Genomic DNA, 18,818 nt, shown 5'->3' with positions numbered 1-18,818 from the left:
GCCCAGCTACCCAATTCTTGCCTAATTTGCTCTCAATCCAAAGTGAGTTGTCTATGTAAAGACTTATCCAAAAGAAATAAATTAGCAACATTGTGGGTGCCACCAAGTCCTGGTTTTCTTGCTCCCAACTATCACAAACTCTGGCCAGTGATCAGAAATTCCTTTCAACTGTCTTTATTCTACTGCCATCCTGTGGCTGACCTGTGCCACTGCAGCCATGGGCTGGATGTAGCTGAGCATGTCCATCATTATTAGCTGGGAAGGGGCTCCTTTGGAGGAAGAGAGTGTTGTCAAAGATTTCCCATCAGCAGGCAGGCGTCTAGGTATGAATTACCAATTTTTTCAGGGTGGGGGTTGGTACTGGGAATTGAACTCAGGGGCATTTTACCACTGAGCTGCATCTCTGGTCCTTTTTCTTTTCCTTTTTTTTTTTTATTTTGAGCCAGGGTCTTACTCAGTTGCTGAGCATCTTGCTAAATTGTTAAGGCTGGCCTCAAACTTTTGATCTCCTGCCGCAGACTCCCTTGTCACTGGGATTACAGGTGTGCACTCTGTGCTCCGCTATGAATCACCAGTCTTGGCTTGACTTCTGTTTGATGAACCTTAAGGAAAGATAGTACAGGAACAGGAAGCCCCCGCTGATGCCGACGAGGATGAGGTAGATGGTGTAGAGTGGGTGTGAGTTCAGGTCCATGGCACTGACGATCTGGAGACACAGACATTCAGGAAGCTCATTAAGAAGATGTCTAGTTGGTTGTCCGTTCATTTAGAATCCACGGCCTTTATCACTTACCGTCTCTCCTGGGACCGAGAAGGTGACGTTGCCTATCTGTGCTGTATAAAGGAATCCATTAAACTGAACCTGCATCAGCCCTGCGAAACACCACCGGAGGAAGGACACCTTGGCGATCCACGAGGGTGCTGAGGACAGCAAGAGCCAGGTTATTCACATGGTCTCAGCCCCCTGTTCCAGGTGCCACCTGCTCTCTGCACCGTGTTCCTGTCTAAGGCAGGGCTGGGCCGGGTCTGGCCCAGGGGAAGTAAGCACTCTGAGGAGCAAGGAGGTGAGAGAGGACATGAAGGCCAAGGGGCAGGAGGCAGTGGGGAACCTGAATGGGGGCTGAGGGTCCTGAGAGACTGCAGGGTCACCCATGTGTTGGGTTCATAACAATTCTAGAGAGTCATTTAACGAGGTGTCCTGTACATACTCAGTTCACAGAGCACTTGGCACCTCTACAGTAGAGATGGCTGCGTGGCTCTGACCCTATGGAATGTCACGCTATGGGAGGAAGGACACTGATCCCTACTGGGCTTCAGGAAACCACGGAAGGCGGGGATGGCCCCCACTCAGGGGCAGGAGGGTGCGTGTGCTGTCAAGAGCTGGGGAGGCAGCTGGGAGCCAGTAGCCTGAGAGGCTTTAAGGAAAGTAGGGTCGTGAATGTGTCCCCTAGAAAGCCCTCTACATGGGTGAGCCCTGAGAAGGACCAACGTCACAGAGACCAGACTGTTGCAGTGACCCAGGGTCCAATGATGGGGGCTAGAGCTGGGGATAGAGCCAAGGGGACATTTCAGAAAGATTTAGGAGGGTGGATGTGAGCTGGCTCACTGCAAGTGTGGAGAGGGAGGGGACTGGGGTGACTTCTGTATGTCTGCTGAGGGCTATGAGGAAGTGTCACCTGTGTCCTCTAATCATTCTCATGGCCTGCAGGCCGCTGGCAAAGGCATCTGCTTCCAGAGGGCCAGCCTTGAGTGGGACCTACGCGATGGTTTTCCATCTCCACATGAAGGCAGGCCACGCGAGGCCCGCGGGTGCTTGACCAGGCACGGGGAGCAGGCCTCACCTATCCACAGGTTGTCCAGGTTGATCATGAAGCCCCCGGTGAGGTAGAAGGAGTTGTAGAGAGCGTTGCAGAAGAAGGAGGACATGTGAAAAGTAGGCAGCATGGCAGCAGCGGCCAGAGCCATGGCCCTGCAGCAGAAGACCACCAGCCACACCAGCAGGAAGTACAGCAGGAAGCGCTCCAGGCCGGGCCGCAGGTTGGCCAGCCAGTAGATGGGCATACCGTAGATGATGACATAGGCACAGTGCTCTGGTAGCTCCCCCAGAACCTGCAAAGGACAGCCCTTGCAAGGACATGGGGACAACGCCTCTGTTCTCCTAAGACCTGGTTTCAAGTCCCCAGCCTTCCTTCCCAGATCTAGTAGCTGTGTGGCCTTGGTAGAGTCACATAATCTTTCTGAACCTCCTCTTCCTGGAAACACTTCCGTGACCTGATCTGGGGTTCTGGAGAGCTAAAACGTGCTAGGTGTTTCCCACTTCTTCCCTTTTGGGGTTCCTGCTGACCAGAAAAGTCTTATTCCTGATCCTGACCTTCTAGTGAATATTTAATAATTATCAAGTCATGGGGCTTAGAGGTTCATGCCTGTAATCCCAGCAACTCAGGAGGCTGAGGCAGGAGGATCACAAGTTCAAGAGTGTCCCTGAGTTCGATTCCCAGTACTACCAAACACACACACACACACACACACACACACACACACACACATATGCACGGCTCTGAAATTCACATGGTGGATGTGGTATCTGCCATCATAGACAACACACCCTCCTGGGCTCGGCAAAACCTCCCAGCAATGACTGCACAGTGCACTCTGCTCCTTCCCCCTGCAGTCACCTTGGCAAAGAAATATGGACCAGCTGTGTACAGTCCGTCGTCCAGTTCATGGTACAGCATTGCCCTCTCTGAGTGACCTAAAGAGGGGCAGGGAAGAAAAGATTGAAATGGTGAAAGCAACCGACAGTGTTTGTGATTTTGCATCTCTGTTAATACTACTAAAAGTAGTTGTAGCTCCTACCTTTTCTGTTTGTTTGTTTTTAAAAAACAGACACAGTAAAGCCACCCTGATTCAGGAGTTTGGGGAGGCTCTTTAGGGGTTGTGGTTCTGTGGCTTGCAAGCCACTCTCAAGTATAAATCCTGTTAGGATCACCACGGCTAAGACACTGGTAATTTGCTTCCGTTTGCACACTCATATTAATTTGCATACTTTTAAAACAATTCTCTTTTATTCCACAATCATGATGCGATTATTCTGCAAAGCCCATTGTCCCCAGGAGCTCGGAAGAGCACAGAGTTCAGTCTTGGACTAGTTCAGAGAGTGGCTGATGCCCATGTCTGCCTGCTTCCTGGTCTGCTCAGGACAGCAGGTGACACTCACCTTTAGAGATGACATCCAGAATGACGTTGAAAGGGATGAGTGCTCCGATCATGAACAAGAGGGCTGCCATGTCCATAAAGGAGAGCTTGATGTCCCCATGGCCATAGTAGAGGAACCCTATAATTAGGGACATCAGACAGGCCTCCACCCCATGAATGAAGAGGGTCGGCAGGTCTCGGAAGTCATTGGAAATCTGACGACTTAAGAAAACAAAAGAAAACGGTATCAAGGGGAAAACATAGTTGTGGGGTGACCTTGGGAATGTCCTATAACCTCTGGAAGCCTCATTTTTGTCATCTGTAAAATGGGGATAGTGACACCCACCTTACAGAGTTCCTATGAGGACTAAATCAGAAAAATGATGAGAGTATATGTCCCCATAGTAAGTACTAAATAAATGATTGTGGCTTTTATTAGCAGTCTGACAATTTTACTTACAAATAATTTGTGGAGGGGAAAATCAATTAGGCCCATAAAGATGGATGGGCAAGTATTAGTTGGCAAGTCTGCCATAGCATTAATTGTAATTGCAAAAGCGTAAAAAAAAAATCTGATCATCAGTAGGGACTGGACAAATAAATGAAGAATGGCTATGCTGAACGTGGTAGAGAGGTGAGGGTCAGAGGTGCTAAGTGAGAAAAACAGCTGACCACGGAACAATATGCAGATCTGACTCGTGTATTGAAATGTTTATGTATATGGAAATGATTAGCATGACACATGCAGAGCACGTGAGCCTGGGCTGATGTGACAGGGACTCTTCTGTTTCCAAGACAGATTCTCCAGTAGTGTCTGAATTTTCCCCAAATGACCACTATGCTATCTCTAGTATTACTAGGCCAGTAAGACTATTTTAATTTTGTTTAACAAATTTTAATTTTTTTTGAAGGAATTTTAACAGATGTCTCTCATGTCCTGAGGGCTGGTTCTGGGCCTGAGGATGCTGTTTTTCAAAAAGTTCTACCTCTTGCTTCCTCCTTCAAATTCCCCTTCTTGGGCAGGAACGGGATCAAATCCAGGACTCTGTACGTGCTAGGCAAGTGCTCTACCATTGAGCTCCACCCGCAGCCCCAAATTCACATTAGATAGAAAAGGCTTGATTTGCTACTCAGAGACTTTGGGGACCTGGCGACAAATGAAAGAGAGTTACCGGATCAGGGTAGCAAACTGCTGCACCGCCCCAGGCTGCTCAGTGAGAATTGAGAGGTGGCCGGAGTCTTGCAGGAGGGTCTGGCTGTTGGGAGACAGTAAGTATGTGGCTGGGTCAGGGACTGGGACCCGCCACAGGGTACTTACCACTCCAAGATGCTGGCCCACTGTACCTGGCTGCACAGGTGCCCACATCCAGCTCCTTCGTCTCTGCTTTCCACAGGAAGTCATCAAAGCCACGCACTTTTTCTAGAAACAGGGCTGCAAGTGACTGAGCCTTCTCCCGGGTGGCCATTTCCTGCTCTCTGCTGCATCTGTTGATGCTGGTCAAGTCCACTGTAAGCAGAGGACACAGGGCCATGGATAGAGGCTCCAAGACAAGCTCCCCACTATCTGAGTGGGAACCACGAAGTGAAGGTCAGAGCAGAGGGAGTCAGAAAGATCCCCATGGCTGGTCTCTCCTCCTGCAAGGCCTAACCACATTTGCAAAGGCCTCAGGAGAAACACATGGACCAGGAAGTGGTGAACAACAGCGGCATTGGCCCCAGTCCCACCACCCAGGCTCATTATGGGGACATCCCAGGAGCCAAAGCCTGCACCACAGTTATGCCCTGGCTCCCAATCCAGCTGTCCAGGAAGCTGGTAATGAGAGCTCAGCCTTGCAGGTATGCCTGAGCCCACTGGGAGAAGGAGGGCTGGTCATGGGCTAGCTGGGGACTCAGGTTCCTGGAAGGTCACTCTCTCCCTGTTAATCAATCATTTGGCTTCCCAAGCAGCTTGCCTAAGGGAGGAACGTGTTTGCTTGGAGGGTGCAAGGGACCAGCCCTTGCTACAGAGAGCACTGCCCTTGGTCATCTCCTTTGACCCCAGGGAAAGGAGTCCGCCCACCAGCTGGAGAGAGGCTAAGAGGACAGCCACCTCTAGGTCCCAAGGGTTGCTGCCCTGAACCAGGCCTGGCAGTCCCATGCCACGGCCCTCCTCTCACAGTGCTCTGCCTTAACCTCCAGTGCCCCTGCAATGCCAGGAAAAGAAACCCCACCAGTCTTAGCAGGGCCTTCAACACCCTCCTGGTTCCAGACCCAAGCACACCCTTGTTCCTCTACCATTCTGTCTTCAGAGCATTTGTGTGGCTGGAAGTCTCCGTCACTTCTCTCTTTTCCCTCCTCCTGTGTACATTACACATCTGAGACAGGACCACTTCTAAGAGGGGCCTTATAAACACCATCTGTTTGTTCCCTCAGGAACGATAGCTCAAAACACTGGGTACCCTCCCACCCTACGTGGCTCCCATACTCCATACTGGTGAGGGCCCCCACTCCTACTTCTCCCAAATCATGATACAAAAGAGTTTTCCAATCTGCTATGGGCATTTAACTTCCGGTAACCTGTGACCAAGGTTACATCAAATTACCCCCAGTGACCAGGTTGGCAGGTGCCCTCTGCCCTCTTATCTGAGGATGGCTGGCCAGAGAATGATACACTGGCAGGAAGTCAGAATGGCACCTGAGCACTGGAAGGGAGGGTGACCTGTGTGTGAGGTCATCAAGGCCACAAGTGCAGAGGCAAGGAGTAGGGGCCAGGAAGAGTGGCCTGTTCTCCTGGGGGAGGGATGGAAGGTAGCCAGGATGCTGGGAGGAGAACCTGGGTAGCAGGACTAGAGTCCAGGCCTGGGACTGGGCGCATCAGTGTTCTGGACCTTACAGCTGTGCCCTAGCAGAAAAGGGGCTGAGCTCTTTCTGCCCCAGTCTTCCCATCTGCAAACATGGAGATGCCCTTGGCCTGGCAGGGATGTGAAGGCCAAACAGGAGACCCTCTGGGGCTTGGCAATCTGGGCCCTTTTGTGTATGCCTTTGAAGATATGGTCCGTCCGGTGGTCAGACTTATTGGTGAACTCCTTTCTACACTTTGCCATCCCGGAAGAACCTGAAGCTCCAGGCGACCTCGGAGACCAGCCACAGCTGCTGCATCCCCTGACCCTGGCATAACTATGCCACCTGTCCAGCAGCCATGCCAGTTCTCAGTGCTCTTGAGGGGTGCTTTCAGGTCAGGCACCTGAAAAGGCTTCTGGTCCCCAGGAATACATAAACTCATCACATATTTGACAAATGTGTAATATTGTGTGCTCAGGACCCCGGAGAACAGCTGTCTGAGGGTGAAAGAGCCATTTTCATAACTAGAGGTTCAGTGGCCAAGGCCAACCATGAGGCCCTGAGCTAGCTCTTCCCTGGACCCCTCCACCCCACTGAACCTGCAGGCTCCCTGCCTCTGTGGGGACATCAGGGCACACTCTTAAGATTCCCTGGTGGCTTGTGGATCTTAAATAGCCTGTTTCCTTAACCGAGTCTGAATAAAGACCACAACTGTAGAAATCATCTAAACCCTTTGGATTCTATCCCCTCTGTACATCCCAATCTGTCCTGCACAGAAGGGTGGTTATTTGTGAGATGATACCTTTTTTCACGTCCTCTTTCTAGCATCTGATCCTTGGCAAACTGATCAAAATCTTCCACCTGGCTCTGCCCACCACCCACTCCTTCCTCCTTTCCTGATGTTTGAGAATTTTTTCCTGCATCTTTTCAGCAAGAGATGAAGAGTGGGTGGGGAGGGTCCTGTGCACCAGGTCACGGTTCACTGGCCTTGCTACCTCACCATAGAAGTCGGCAGGGTTGCTGTAGCGGGGACAGGGGTAGCCGATGGCCGTGAAATACTGGACCATGTGCTGGGCGGCTCCAAGGTAGATGGTGGTGCCCGACGTCATCAGGAGGACCAGGTCAAACAGCTTGAAGATGTCCGAGCGAGGCTGGTGGAGGGAGATGAGCACCAGCCTGTTGCCCTTGGCCAGACGGGACAAGGTTTTCACCAGGTTGTGGGCAGTGAAGCTGTCGAGCCCGGAGGTGGGTTCGTCCAGGATGAGGATTCCTTCCCAACGACAGAGCAAGGAGCCTGGTGACCGCGCTGACCCCAGCCAGGCAGAGCAGCCGACTCAGCGCCCCCCGTGCCCGGCCCTTACCTGGGTTCCACAGCAGCTGCACCCCGATGCTGACTCGCCTCCGCTCGCCCCCAGACACCCCGCGTACATACGCGTTGCCCACGCGGGTGTTGGCGCACTGGCGCAGCCGCAGCTCCGCTATCACGTCCTCCACCTGCAGGCGGAGCGCAGCCTGAGCCCCCCCAAGGGCTGCACACGTTAGGACCCAAAGTGTAGAGACACTTGCTCCTCCGCCCAGGTGTTAAAGTGAGGGAGCCCTTCATTTGCAGCTCTTCATTTCTCTGTTGCTGTGCTCCTGCCCCCGTCCTGTCCCCTGTCCTGGGAGGTTCACCAAGAGGGAGCATCGCCGTGTGTTGGGACTGCCCACACAGGACCAGAAAACATGCACAAATCATACGTTGGATGAATATGAAGGGGACCCACTGGGGCTGAGATGGCTTCTGGAGGTCCTAAAGAACTACTGAATGATGGGGGCGGGGGAGTGACCATATGGCCTCTTTCCTGCAGGTGGGAGGTGAGCTGTATTGCTCAAACTCCACCTGGGTTGGGTCCCGAGGCAGGCCAGGGACGGTGGGGAAGGGGAAGAATATGTGTCTTTTCTGACCCCAGAGGTCACTACTGGGGTCAGTTAGTTAGTTACCCTTTTGTCACGCTGAGCCTTCGAGAAGCTTCTAGGCAGGCGCATCTGGGCAACGAAGGCCAGGGTCTCTCGGACCGTCAGGTTGGGCAGCAGCTGGTCATGCTGGCGCACGTGGGCCACGCACTTCCTCACGACCTGAGGGGTGCTGGGCTGCCTGTTGATCCAGATACTGCCTGACTTCATCTTGCCACCGTGGTGACGGCCGGTAATCACATCCAGCAATGAGATTCTTCCACAGCCTGCAAAGCAACCAGACATCCCTGAGGACAGAGCTCCTACAGGGGCCAGTGGACAGCTTTGTCCTCACAGAAGTGGCCAAATTCCAGGGAAGGTGGCATGCTCCTAGACCTGGGTTGGACCTGTTTTCTGCAGTCAACTTGGGGTACCCTTGAGGTCAAGACACATTTATCCCAGGGGTTTGGCCAGGTCAGCCAGGGGCTGCATGACAGGAGAAGGCTGGAGTCCTGCTCATGCCTGGAATGTTTGTCACTTTCCACTGCCAACCAATGCTCTTCCAACCCAAGCAAGGCTGGGGTTAATTGCACTGTGAAGCGGAACCACTCCTGGCTGACAAACATGCCAGCAAGATTTCACCATTCATTGTCGTTTAGCTCAGAGGCTGGCTTTGTGGGAAGAACTAACTTGGAATATTCATAGGGTGTCTTTTAAAAATGCAAAACCAGAACTTATTTTGAAACATAAGGAAGAAAGTGGAAAAGTAATAGAGGTGGAAATAATTTTAAAGCATAGTGTATCTATACCCTTCTGAATGTATCTATACCCTTCTCTCTTATTTCTATCAGTGGTGTATTTTACTCTTAAAAAGAAAAAAAAAAAGATCCCTAAGGTCAAGTTAACACCATCCACATATGAATGACAAAAAACTACTATTGGGGGCTGGGGTTGTGGCTCACTGGTAGAGCGCTCGCCTGGCACGTGTGAGGCCCTGAGTTCCATTCTCAGTACCACATAAAAATAAATAAATAAAATAAAGGTATTGTGTCCATCTACAACTAAAAAGAAAGAAAAGAAGACTACCATTGATTTAGGGAAGTGAGCATCAGGTTAGATCTAATTTCCAAAAGCATTTGATGTGGCTCTTTCTTTAACAGATGTTTAAACTGAATGCTGTTTAGCCCCAGCTGGGAGAAAGCTCTGTCCAGTCTGCCCCAGGTGGGTTTTGGTTTCCTTAAGTACATCCCTCTTGGAGAGCAAGTTTTCCAAGTTGTTTTCAAACAAGGAAAGTGGCAATAGACAACATGTGACAAGTTTTCCTTGCCATATGCCATGGGTGGTCTGCAGGCAGCTCCAAGGCACTCAACGAAAAATTAAAAAACTAGGAGGCTTCCCCATGTCATCTTCCTGCTTACTGTCCAGGCACTTTGAGTGGAAGGAACCTGCACCCTACCCCCTGTGTGCACCTCATTCAGGATCCCTGAGAATTTGGGTGGAGCAAAATAGCCAGAGGAGAAAGCAAAGAGAGGGGCCTCAGTCCTGCTCCTGCGTAGCCTCAGACATCAGCTGCTGGCTCTGGGAGAGCAGGGGACTTTGCCAGTGAGGACAGGGACCATGGATTCCCAGTAAGAGAGCAAGGGAACCACATTTCCTATGCAGAACTTTGTTGGAGGCGTAGGCAGTTTTTTCAAAGGAGGGTGCGTGGTACATTGGGGAGGCCCTCTCTGAACCCAGAGAAAACATTCATGGGCCCTCAAGACCCTTTGAAAAAGGCTGGCATCTCCCCACCAGCAAATTTATTAATCAGAAGACTTTTGGCATTGCTGATTCTATAGAAGCTAAATGCCTGGAGCTGATATATAATTTTTTAAAAAAATATGGCCAGCATTTGTGTGTGTGCGTGTATCTTAAAAGTCACAGATAATACAATGGATAAACCTTTCTAAGAAATCATTTTAATAATTTCCGCCAAGTAAACCTGAAGCCAAACAATGTTGAACCTGCAGTCAAAAGACCTAGAGATTACTCAATGTAATTTCTGCTCCGCCTCTCTGAACTCCCCTTTCCTCAATCACAAATCAGGTAGACTCTGAGCTAGAGTCGGATGTGCCATGTATTCACCAGAATGATTCCACAGAAGGGCCTGAGAGCCCCCCACATGCTCAGTTTAGGAAGAAAAAGCAGATAACAACAAGAAAAACTATCGGAAGTTAAAAATCAAAATAATGCTTTTTTTCTTGGTTAGGTCCGAATTATAGGGACAGAGCCAGAGGGGGAGGGGCTTAATGATTGTGCATGTTGTTTTAGTTACAAAGTACATTTGCACATAGTAACTCATTTGATCTTTGGTTAGACAATAAACAGAACTTCTCTATCAGAGGAGTGTAAAAGTTTGGGGTAGATGTTCAAAACGTTGAGTAATCTTTACCTCTGGAAATGATTAATTAAAAGATATAAAGTGTTCTCTCTATACTGTGTAAGGTGTCCCTGGAAGAAACACCTGGATCTGAGAATCAGGGGACCAAGTTTAAGTTCTAGTTTGTGTGTCCTTTGGATTTAGTGTCCACATCAATCAAATTAAGGGAAATGGGTGTGTGTGTGTGAGAGAGAGAGAGAGAAAAAAAAGTACCCTAGAAGTATTGAATACTAGATAATTTGAAAATCTTTCTGTAAAAATGCTTCAAAGCTGGTAAGGAGGAGAGTCCCAGCTTGAACTTTGAAATCCAAGTCCCCTTGCCACTCTGATACTCTATAATATAAAATATATAATTTACTAATTTAGCCTTGAGAAGTGTCTATTTGAAGCAATCCAAGAGTCCAGTTCTCTGCAGAAGGTTGCAGGTTGGCTATGACTTTGGAGGGGGAGAGTTTGGCAGAACTCTGCCTAGTCACAGTCTGACCATGACCTGAGTCGGACTATGGGGGTAATGACCCGAGCGAGTGCCCTGTGGCTGGAGGAGTCTCTGAAGAGAACTTGATGTTCTGAAGCTTCCTGATCATCCTCTTTCAATGCAGGTGCTAACTAAAGACTGACGCTATGGCTGCAGCTCCAGGTAGACCAGAGGCACATTTGTCATTCATAGTAGTAGCAACCATCTAATAAGAGCTAATAAGAGGAGTTACTAGCAAAGGGTTTTATGAGAAGCATCTCTCTGTCTGAAGGTCCATTCTGCGTCCCAGGAGAGAGAAACCACTGCCCAACAGTTTGCTTTCCGTGGTACCTGAGCTCCCTATGATGGCCAGCATCTGCCCACTTCTGACTTTGAAGCTCAGGTTCCTGATGCCCAGCTCACGGGAGTCTTGGCTGCCGTGAGACAACCAAGGTATTTTGAACTGAGCCAACTGCTCGAACCAAGGCACCTGGGAGGCCGTGTCCACCTGTGGGAGACATCAGAGGTTCCTCAAAAAGCCAAACAGCTTAGAGGGCTTCAGCAGACTCTGTTCAGCTCCCTTGTCCCTTCTTTTGCCCCTGTTCCCAGGGCACCCCCCTCCCTCCTGCTGATTCACAACAGACCTGAGGCACCCCCTGACCCAGGGTCTGCCAAAAATAGAGGCAGAACCCACCATACTGAGAACCCGAACAGCTACTTCCAAGTCCAAGGATAAGGAGACAGGAAAGCGTGTGCAATAGCAGAACAGAACAACAACAACAAAAAAATGATACTGTTCAGGACATTTGTTAATCATTTTATATCCATGATTTATTTCAATCTTCATTGCAAACCTATAGCACATGTTCTATAATAATCTCTGTTTTACAGATGAGTCTCGGAGCAGTTAAGTAACTTGCTCAAGGTAACACAGTTTTAATAAGTGGCAGAGCAGAGAGAGGTTATGGTGTGGCTCATTAGCTTGTCTCAATTCATGCTCACAAGAAGCCAGACTCCCATCTCTGAGATTCACCATGTTCCATCTGGGAAACATGTGGTCTGTCCTGGGGAAGTGGGGGAATAGGGGCCCTTGATTCTGACCAAGACATTCCTTAGAACCTCTTTGCATTCTGGTTATTCTGGTTATTTTATTAGCTCTTGGGACCGTGTATTTTACCAAAAAGTATACATAAATAGATATATAGTGATGATAGATAGATAGATAGATGAAATCTGAATAAATATATAATTTACTAAATAGCATTGCACATTGTGAATTTCTTGTTTTTAAAGTTTTAATTTTCTGGTAATGGGGATTGAACTCTACCACTGAACTACATCCCCAAACTTTTTTATTTTTTGAGACAGCGTCTTGCCTCCCTAATTTGCCAAGGCTTGCCTGGAACTTGTGATCCTCCTGCCTCCGCTTCCTGAGTCACAGGATTACAGGCATGTGCCACTGCACCCAGCTGAATTTCTTAGTTTTGATAATTACACTGACATATGCAAGAGTTTAACATTAGAGAAGCTGGACAAAAGGAACATGGGAATGCCAAATTATTTTTGTAACTTCTTCAAAAGTCTAAATTTATTTCAAAATCTAAAGTTAAAAAAGACTTGCAGCCAGTTATGGTGGCTTATGCCTGTAATCCCAGCAATTCAGGAAGCGGAGACAAGAGGATCACAAATTAGCAATACCCTCAGCAACTTAGTGAAACCCTATCTCAAAATATAAAAAATTAAAAAATAAAAAGGACTGAGGATGTAGCTCTGTGGTAAAGTGAGATACACACACACACAAACACACGATTTAATGAGAGAGAGAGGGAGAGAGAGAGGGAGCCATCCAGAGCCAGGCATGGTGATGCATGCCTATAATCCCAGCTACTCAGGAGGCTGAGGCAGAAGGATTGTAAGTTTGAAGCCAATCTGGGTAACTTATTGAGACTCTGTCTCTAAGTAAATAATAAGAAGGGCTGGAGTGCGGCCCAGTGGTACAGTGCCCCAGATGCATTTTTTAAAATATATATATATATATTCTAAGGATGGACACAATGCCTTCATTTTTATTTATTTTATGTGGTGCTAAGGATCAAACTCAGGGCCTCACACATGCTAGGCAAGTGCTCTACCACTGAGCCTTGACCCCAGCCCTCCCATGCATATTTTTTTTTTCACAACCGGCCCCAACCTTCTTCATGCCCCTCATTTCCAGTTCCATGTGTAGGTGATGAATGAGAGAAATCTCCCTGGTGCACACACCCCACAAGTGAGGCATCAGCATAGATTGGACTCTGTCCTTGGGAGAAGAAAGCCTGCAGGACCGGCTCACCCTTCCCTTCCACTTGGGGAATTCTGTGGCTTCCCTGTCACTCCTCTTCCCTTCAACCCAGGCACACTGTGCCCATACCTGGTAGGTGAGGTCTCTGACTTCCAGGGTGTTGGACTGGCCACTGTAGGTAAAGTACAGGCTATTGTCACTTTCAGAGGAGAACAAGCTGTCCTGGAGGCCCTGCTGGGAGACATGAAGGGGAGGGACTCCTGCAGAGACTGCAGAGGATGTAGGAGAAGACAGAAGGTGACCCGAGAGGTGACAGCAGCGGCTGTCAATGTGGTTGAGGGTCCACATTGGCAGGAGATGGGTTTGTGCAGGTGGAACCCCAGAGAACAGGAGTCTTGCACATCTCCCTCCTTCAGGAGGAGCTTGGGGTTCTCCCAGGATGGCCTTTACCGCCAAAGAACCTCAACTTCAGGCCTATGTGGGCTCAAATCCATGCAGCGCCTGATGAATGACGCTCAGATGGATTTGAGTGATGATGACCATGATGAATGACCCAACTGGAGACAGCCGAGTGGCACGACCTGAGCTGGGAGCTGGGGAACCCTGGGTCTGGCGGGGTATCTCCTAGTGCCCTGCACTCTCCTTCTGGTTCACTAGAGCAGGATTAAGTGTGGACTCATTAACAAGCTCCCGCGAGCTTTGGCCCTCAGAGCTGCCCTTCTCTCACTGACACGTTCCTTCAACGAAGCACACGACAAATCCTCACCTGGGAGTCCCCAGTCCACTTCAGGCTTGGAACTTGGGAAGTGACAGTGAAAAAGGGCATCTCTGAGAAGCTTAGATTTTAGTAAGCTTAGTAAGTCAAGTGTTAGGATGGAGAAAGACGGTCAGACCTAGAGGCAGGCTGACCTCAAGTTTCTGGTCTAGGTGCGTCTTCACCTCGAACACAACATCCACACGTGCCTCAGGCCAAAAAAATATGACAATGACTTTGTCAAATTACCCCTGCAATAGTGGAGGTAGGAGGTCCTGGAAAAGAACACTCCAGACCAATGCAAGTGGGGGGATTAGTACAAGTGGCAGGTGTCCTATGAGCAGCCCCCAGAGTCCCAGGAGAGTATTAAAACAGCAGACCAAAGCTACCTACATGGCTTAAGGGTTGAACTATGATCAAAATTACCCTGTAAAGGGCTGGAGTTGTGGCTCAGCGGTAGAGCACTTACTTGGGCATGTGTGAGGCCCTGGATTCCTCCTCCAACACCGCATATAAACAAACAAATAAACAAATAAAAGATCCATTGACAACTAAAAAATATCTTTAAAAAGTCACTCAGCAAAGCTGGGCACAGTGGCACGTGCCTGTGATCCCAGCAACTCAGAAGGTTGAAGCAGGAGAGGGTAAGTTCAAAGCCAGCCTCAGCAAAATTGAGGTGCTAAACAACTCAGTGAGACCCTGTCTCTAACTAAAATATAAAATAGGGCTGGGGATGTGGCTCAGTAGTTGAGTGCCCTGAGTTCATTCCCTGGTACCCCCCCCCCCAAAAAAAAAAATTACCCAGTAAAAACATGGGAAAAATAAGACACCTCACTCAAGAGAGGGGTTATATTTGAGGAACCAGGACAGATAAAGGGGAGAAGGGTAATGGAGTGGGGTTTAGCTTGGAAATCAGCGGTGGGTGAGTAGGACTTCCCTGAGTAAATGAATGTTTGAAATATTTCACAATATGTTTTCAAATGGAGAGACCAAGGCTAGGAGTAGAACTCCCACCTTCCCCCGATGCAGCCCATGCTTCAAAGCAGGAGGGAGGGTGAGTGCTGTGGCATAAGCCTATGATCCCAGCTCCTCTGGGGGCTGAGATAGGAGGATCACAAGTTGAAGGCCAGCCTCAGCAATTTAGTGAGATCCTCAGCAAATTAAGGAAGATACTGTCTCAAAATAAAAAATGAAAAGTTCTGGGGATATAGCTCAGTGGTAAAGCACACCTGGGTTCAATCCCCAGGCCCCCCCCCCCAAAAAAAAATACACACACACATGTGTAGGGGTGAGGGGAGTGGGAGGAAAGAAGAAAGGAGGTTCAGGAAACAGCTGGACTCCTGGCCAGTTGACCCTGTGCTTGCCTTCTCTGGCCACTCCCACCATCACCACCCTGCCCAGTTTCTCCAGTTTTTTGTGTTAACTATCAGAACATGCATCAACTGCTGAAGGACTCATCTGGGCTAACGTGCACCCTATTATCTTGTTTTTCAAACAGGAGGGTTATTAGTTAATCGGCATCAGATATGAATTAACTCAGAAATTGCTACTGCAGGCCCAAAGCTCCCCAGGTTGGGTTTAGGGACAGAGGAGCTGCTGATGACACAAAGACAGACATTTGGAGACTGGAGCAATGTGTGGGAGGTGACCTCAAGTCCAGCATGCTATGATTTGAGGAGAGAGCCCTGGGGTCCAGGGGAAGAGGCAGCAAGAGGGAGGACAGATGAAGTTAAAAGGTGCCAGTGGCCCCCAGCCCTGAGACCATGGAGGGACTGTGCCTGCCCAGAGCCACGTAGGCAGCTCTGCTTTTGGAAGAAAATTGGCGCCTGGGTTGAAGATGTCCTCTGTTCTCTTTTAAAATATTTTCCTTGGCTCCCAGGAAGGATTTGTTAGACTCTTCCTGAGGTTTTGACAAACTCTCTGTATTTTTCAAATACTTAAATATCTATTCAGCTGACATCTTAATCAGTACGACTGTCAGAACATCACTTGAATTTCTGACAGGTGACACCCAAAAAAGCAAAAGCAGGTTTATTTGTAGGTAACCAGCTCAGCGCCTGCTGTGCTACATTGTAATTTCTCCTTGTATTAAATTCTGATCAAATTCCCGAGTCAGAAGCAGAGACAGGAAGGAAGCTCAGTGCGGAGCACAGTTCTGGTTCAGGAGTGGCGTCTGCAGGGGTGACACGCTGAGTGAGGGCTTACTTGTGGCTGATGGGGACATGCAGGGGTTGTTCCTGGCTGTGGGGACACTCCTGGGCCTTTACTGAAACATTAAGACCAGATCTCGCACAGCTCTGCCTGGAGCCCAGGCCTCTCTTGTCCTTCCCTGGCCCCGCTCTTGCTCCTGATGTGGGGACTGGGTGTGCCATGGGCACCTGTCATTCCAGGTACTTGACGCCAGATGTCCCTGTGCAACCTGCCTCAGTCCCATCCCCAGGGCCTGCATTCACTGGTTCCGAGGTTCTTCTTCAGGGACACTGACAGTAGCACTCAAGTGATCCCCCAAGCCAGAGGGACATCTGTCTGTGAGGGACATGGATGGAATGTGAGGCTGGGGTGACCACAGGACTGGCTGGAGGAGTTGGTGATAGAGTGGGATGGAGCTAGGGGTGGGCAGAGAAGAAGACAGATCGTGGCTTGGGCTAAAAGCCAGCTCCCCATGCCACCACATCCTAGCTGCTCCTCTGAGAAACCCTTGTAACAGTGGCCCACTCTGTGCTTTGAATGTAGCCCTTTTGAATGTAGCCACTGCATCTGATCTTTAAAATGGACATGTATCTTTCTCTTCCTCTCTCCCTGCTCCTCCCTAATCTCAGGGGAAACAGGATTATCTTTCTTCCCCACTTAAGCAGAGTTATCGTTCCCTGAGTACACACCCCATAGAAAGGAAGTAATCCAGACTTTGGGGATGGCACCAGAAGATCTCAGAAATGACTTTCTGCTGATGGGCAGAATCACAGCCTCTGTGACAGGAGTCCCCTGTGTTTCTCCTTTGCTAGCAATAAACCTTCTTTCTTTCCTTTTTGTCAAAATGTGTCCTTGTTATTGGATTGGCACTGGAGACAAGCACCAAACTTTTGGTACCCTGACCTTTCAGGTTGTAAGGAAGGTATGTCAAAGTAAGAGGATACAAACTATTTTATTTAATAATACTTAGCTTGATGGATAGCTTTTTTTTTTTTTTTAAATCAGGGATGCTTAACAACTAAGCCACATCCCCAGCCCTTTCTTTTTTAAGTATTTTTTAAATATTTTTCTTTTTTTTAGGTGTAGATGGACACAACACAATACCTTTATTTTTTATGTGGTACTGAGGATCGAACCCAGGCACCGTCCGTGCTAGGTGAGCGCTCTACCGCTGAGCCACAATCCCAGCTCCCCCCCAGCCCTTTTTATATTTTATTTTGACACAGGGTCTTGCTAAGTTGCTTAGGGCCTCTCTAAATTGCTGAGGCTAGCCTTGAGTTTGCCATTCTCCTGCCTCAGCCTCCAAAGCTGCTGGGATAACAGGTGTGCAACTCTGTGCCCGGCTTGACTGATAGCTTTTCCTAGACATAGAGTATGTGGTCCCCATCCTTTTGTTCCAGGCCCCACAAATGTTAGAGGTAGGGGTTGGGGTTATAGCTCAGTGATACAGCATTTTACCGGCATGCTGGAGCCCCTGGATACTATCCCCTGCACACACACACACACACAAAAAAGGAGGGGTGGGCGGGGCAGACCGTGGCATGGTACCTAGAGTAACAGAATTGAAGAAAAGGAAATTGTCAGCGGAAGGGCCTGCATGCATTTTTTTGCATGTGGAGTTCTGCCTCTCACTCTGTGGTGGTGACCTTTAGGGTAGAAGATGTCCTTAAAGCCACCCCTGACTTTATGTCCTGTTCAGGAGGTAACCATTGCTGCCCTGGCTGGTAGGGGTCATTTCCCCACAGGGGCTGGCCCCACAGGAACTCAGAGAGCAAAGCTGGTCATTGCTGTGGTTGAAGAACTGGTAGGAAAAGTGGGCTCCGTCAGCCTGGCCAGGCAGTCCAGGTGCCCGTGGCTTCCTGCCCCTTCAGTGCAACTCCTTTGGGTCTTAGCTGCTGGGTGCTGGGCCAGAGCTTTCTGTTTCTGAGAGCGGGGCCACCTCAGTCCTCCTCTGGGCACCCGGACTGACAGAAATGTGGGGCAGGGTCAAGCAGAGGTGGGACCAGCATCCCTTCTTTCTTCCAGTGTAGCCTCTTGCTACAAATCCCGCCCACTCTCTCCACTCAAAGGCCATTTACCAAGTAAACATTTCTCTGTTAAAATGAGAGAGGAAGGTCCCTTGGCCGATGTCTGTTCCTTCCAGTTCATTCCCAGATCTTACATTTGCCTGCATTATTTGAGCATAAAACCTGATGTTCCCACAAAAGTCACCTGTCATCTCTCACTTTACTGCCATTGAGATTCTTGACCTGACAGCTGCGTGAACAAAGGAGACACCCGGAGAGTTCCTGGTATGTATGAGCACATTTCTGCAGTGGAGTCTTGATTTTGGAAAAGGCAAAATCAGCCCAAGTCTCACATAAGAACATCATTTTCCTCTAGGAGCATGCTTTAGGGCCAAAAGTGATCTCAGAGGCCTCCAGGCCTACAGATCTGCTCCCCACCACCCTCTGACATCCCAGAAATAGAGTCCTGCTCTACATTCTCATTCTGCTTGTTCCAAGCTCCTGAAGGAACAAAGAAAGGTCCAGTTCCTCCCCTCCCACCGACAGAGGTGGTGCCGGTCACTCACCGAGGCATCCTGGATAGAGGCCTCTTTCCACAGCCCTGTCTCCTCTGTGGCCTTCTCAGCCATGGGGCCCGCGAGGTCTGTGCCCCTTCAGTGCAACTCCTTTGGGTCTTGGCCGCTGCCTGCTGGGCCAGAGCTTTCTGTCTTTGTTTCCTAGAGCAGGGCCACCTCCGTCCTCCTCTGGGCCAGTCTCTCTCCCAGCGT

At 49.3% G+C, this 18,818-nt stretch overlaps 1 protein-coding gene across 1 annotated transcript; it reads right to left on the bottom strand.

Annotated features, from left to right (window-relative positions):
* Window positions 1-568: 568 nt before the first annotated feature.
* On the bottom strand, window positions 569-18,680 carry Abcg8 (ATP binding cassette subfamily G member 8). The gene is made up of 13 exons (XM_027934578.2): window positions 18,618-18,680; window positions 13,231-13,332; window positions 11,172-11,328; window positions 7,996-8,234; window positions 7,377-7,509; window positions 7,016-7,285; window positions 4,540-4,702; window positions 4,368-4,451; window positions 3,212-3,417; window positions 2,676-2,752; window positions 1,842-2,109; window positions 794-921; window positions 569-706 (listed from the first exon to the last, which is right to left on the bottom strand). Exons 1-13 carry the CDS (start codon window positions 18,678-18,680, stop codon window positions 569-571), a joined length of 2,028 nt encoding a protein of 675 aa, XP_027790379.2.
* Window positions 18,681-18,818: the final 138 nt, after the last annotated feature.

Source organism: Marmota flaviventris, chromosome 14 (assembly GCF_047511675.1).
Source record: "Marmota flaviventris isolate mMarFla1 chromosome 14, mMarFla1.hap1, whole genome shotgun sequence".
Lineage (NCBI taxonomy): Eukaryota > Metazoa > Chordata > Mammalia > Rodentia > Sciuridae > Marmota > Marmota flaviventris.
This window is presented reverse-complemented; position numbering and strand designations above follow the sequence as displayed.

What these genes read in the sequence shown, in the direction of transcription:
- Abcg8 (XM_027934578.2), bottom strand. Translation starts at nt 18,680, where the DNA reads ATGGCTGAGAAGGCCACAGAGGAGACAGGGCTGTGGAAAGAGGCCTCT. An exon ending in CAACCCTGCCGACTTCTATG is followed by an intron (nt 4,703 to 7,015) that starts GTGAGGTAGCAA and finishes CTCTGCTTACAG; the next exon opens with TGGACTTGACCAGCATCAAC. An exon ending in CCTGGACAACCTGTGGATAG is followed by an intron (nt 922 to 1,841) that starts GTGAGGCCTGCT and finishes TGCTGTCCTCAG; the next exon opens with CACCCTCGTGGATCGCCAAG.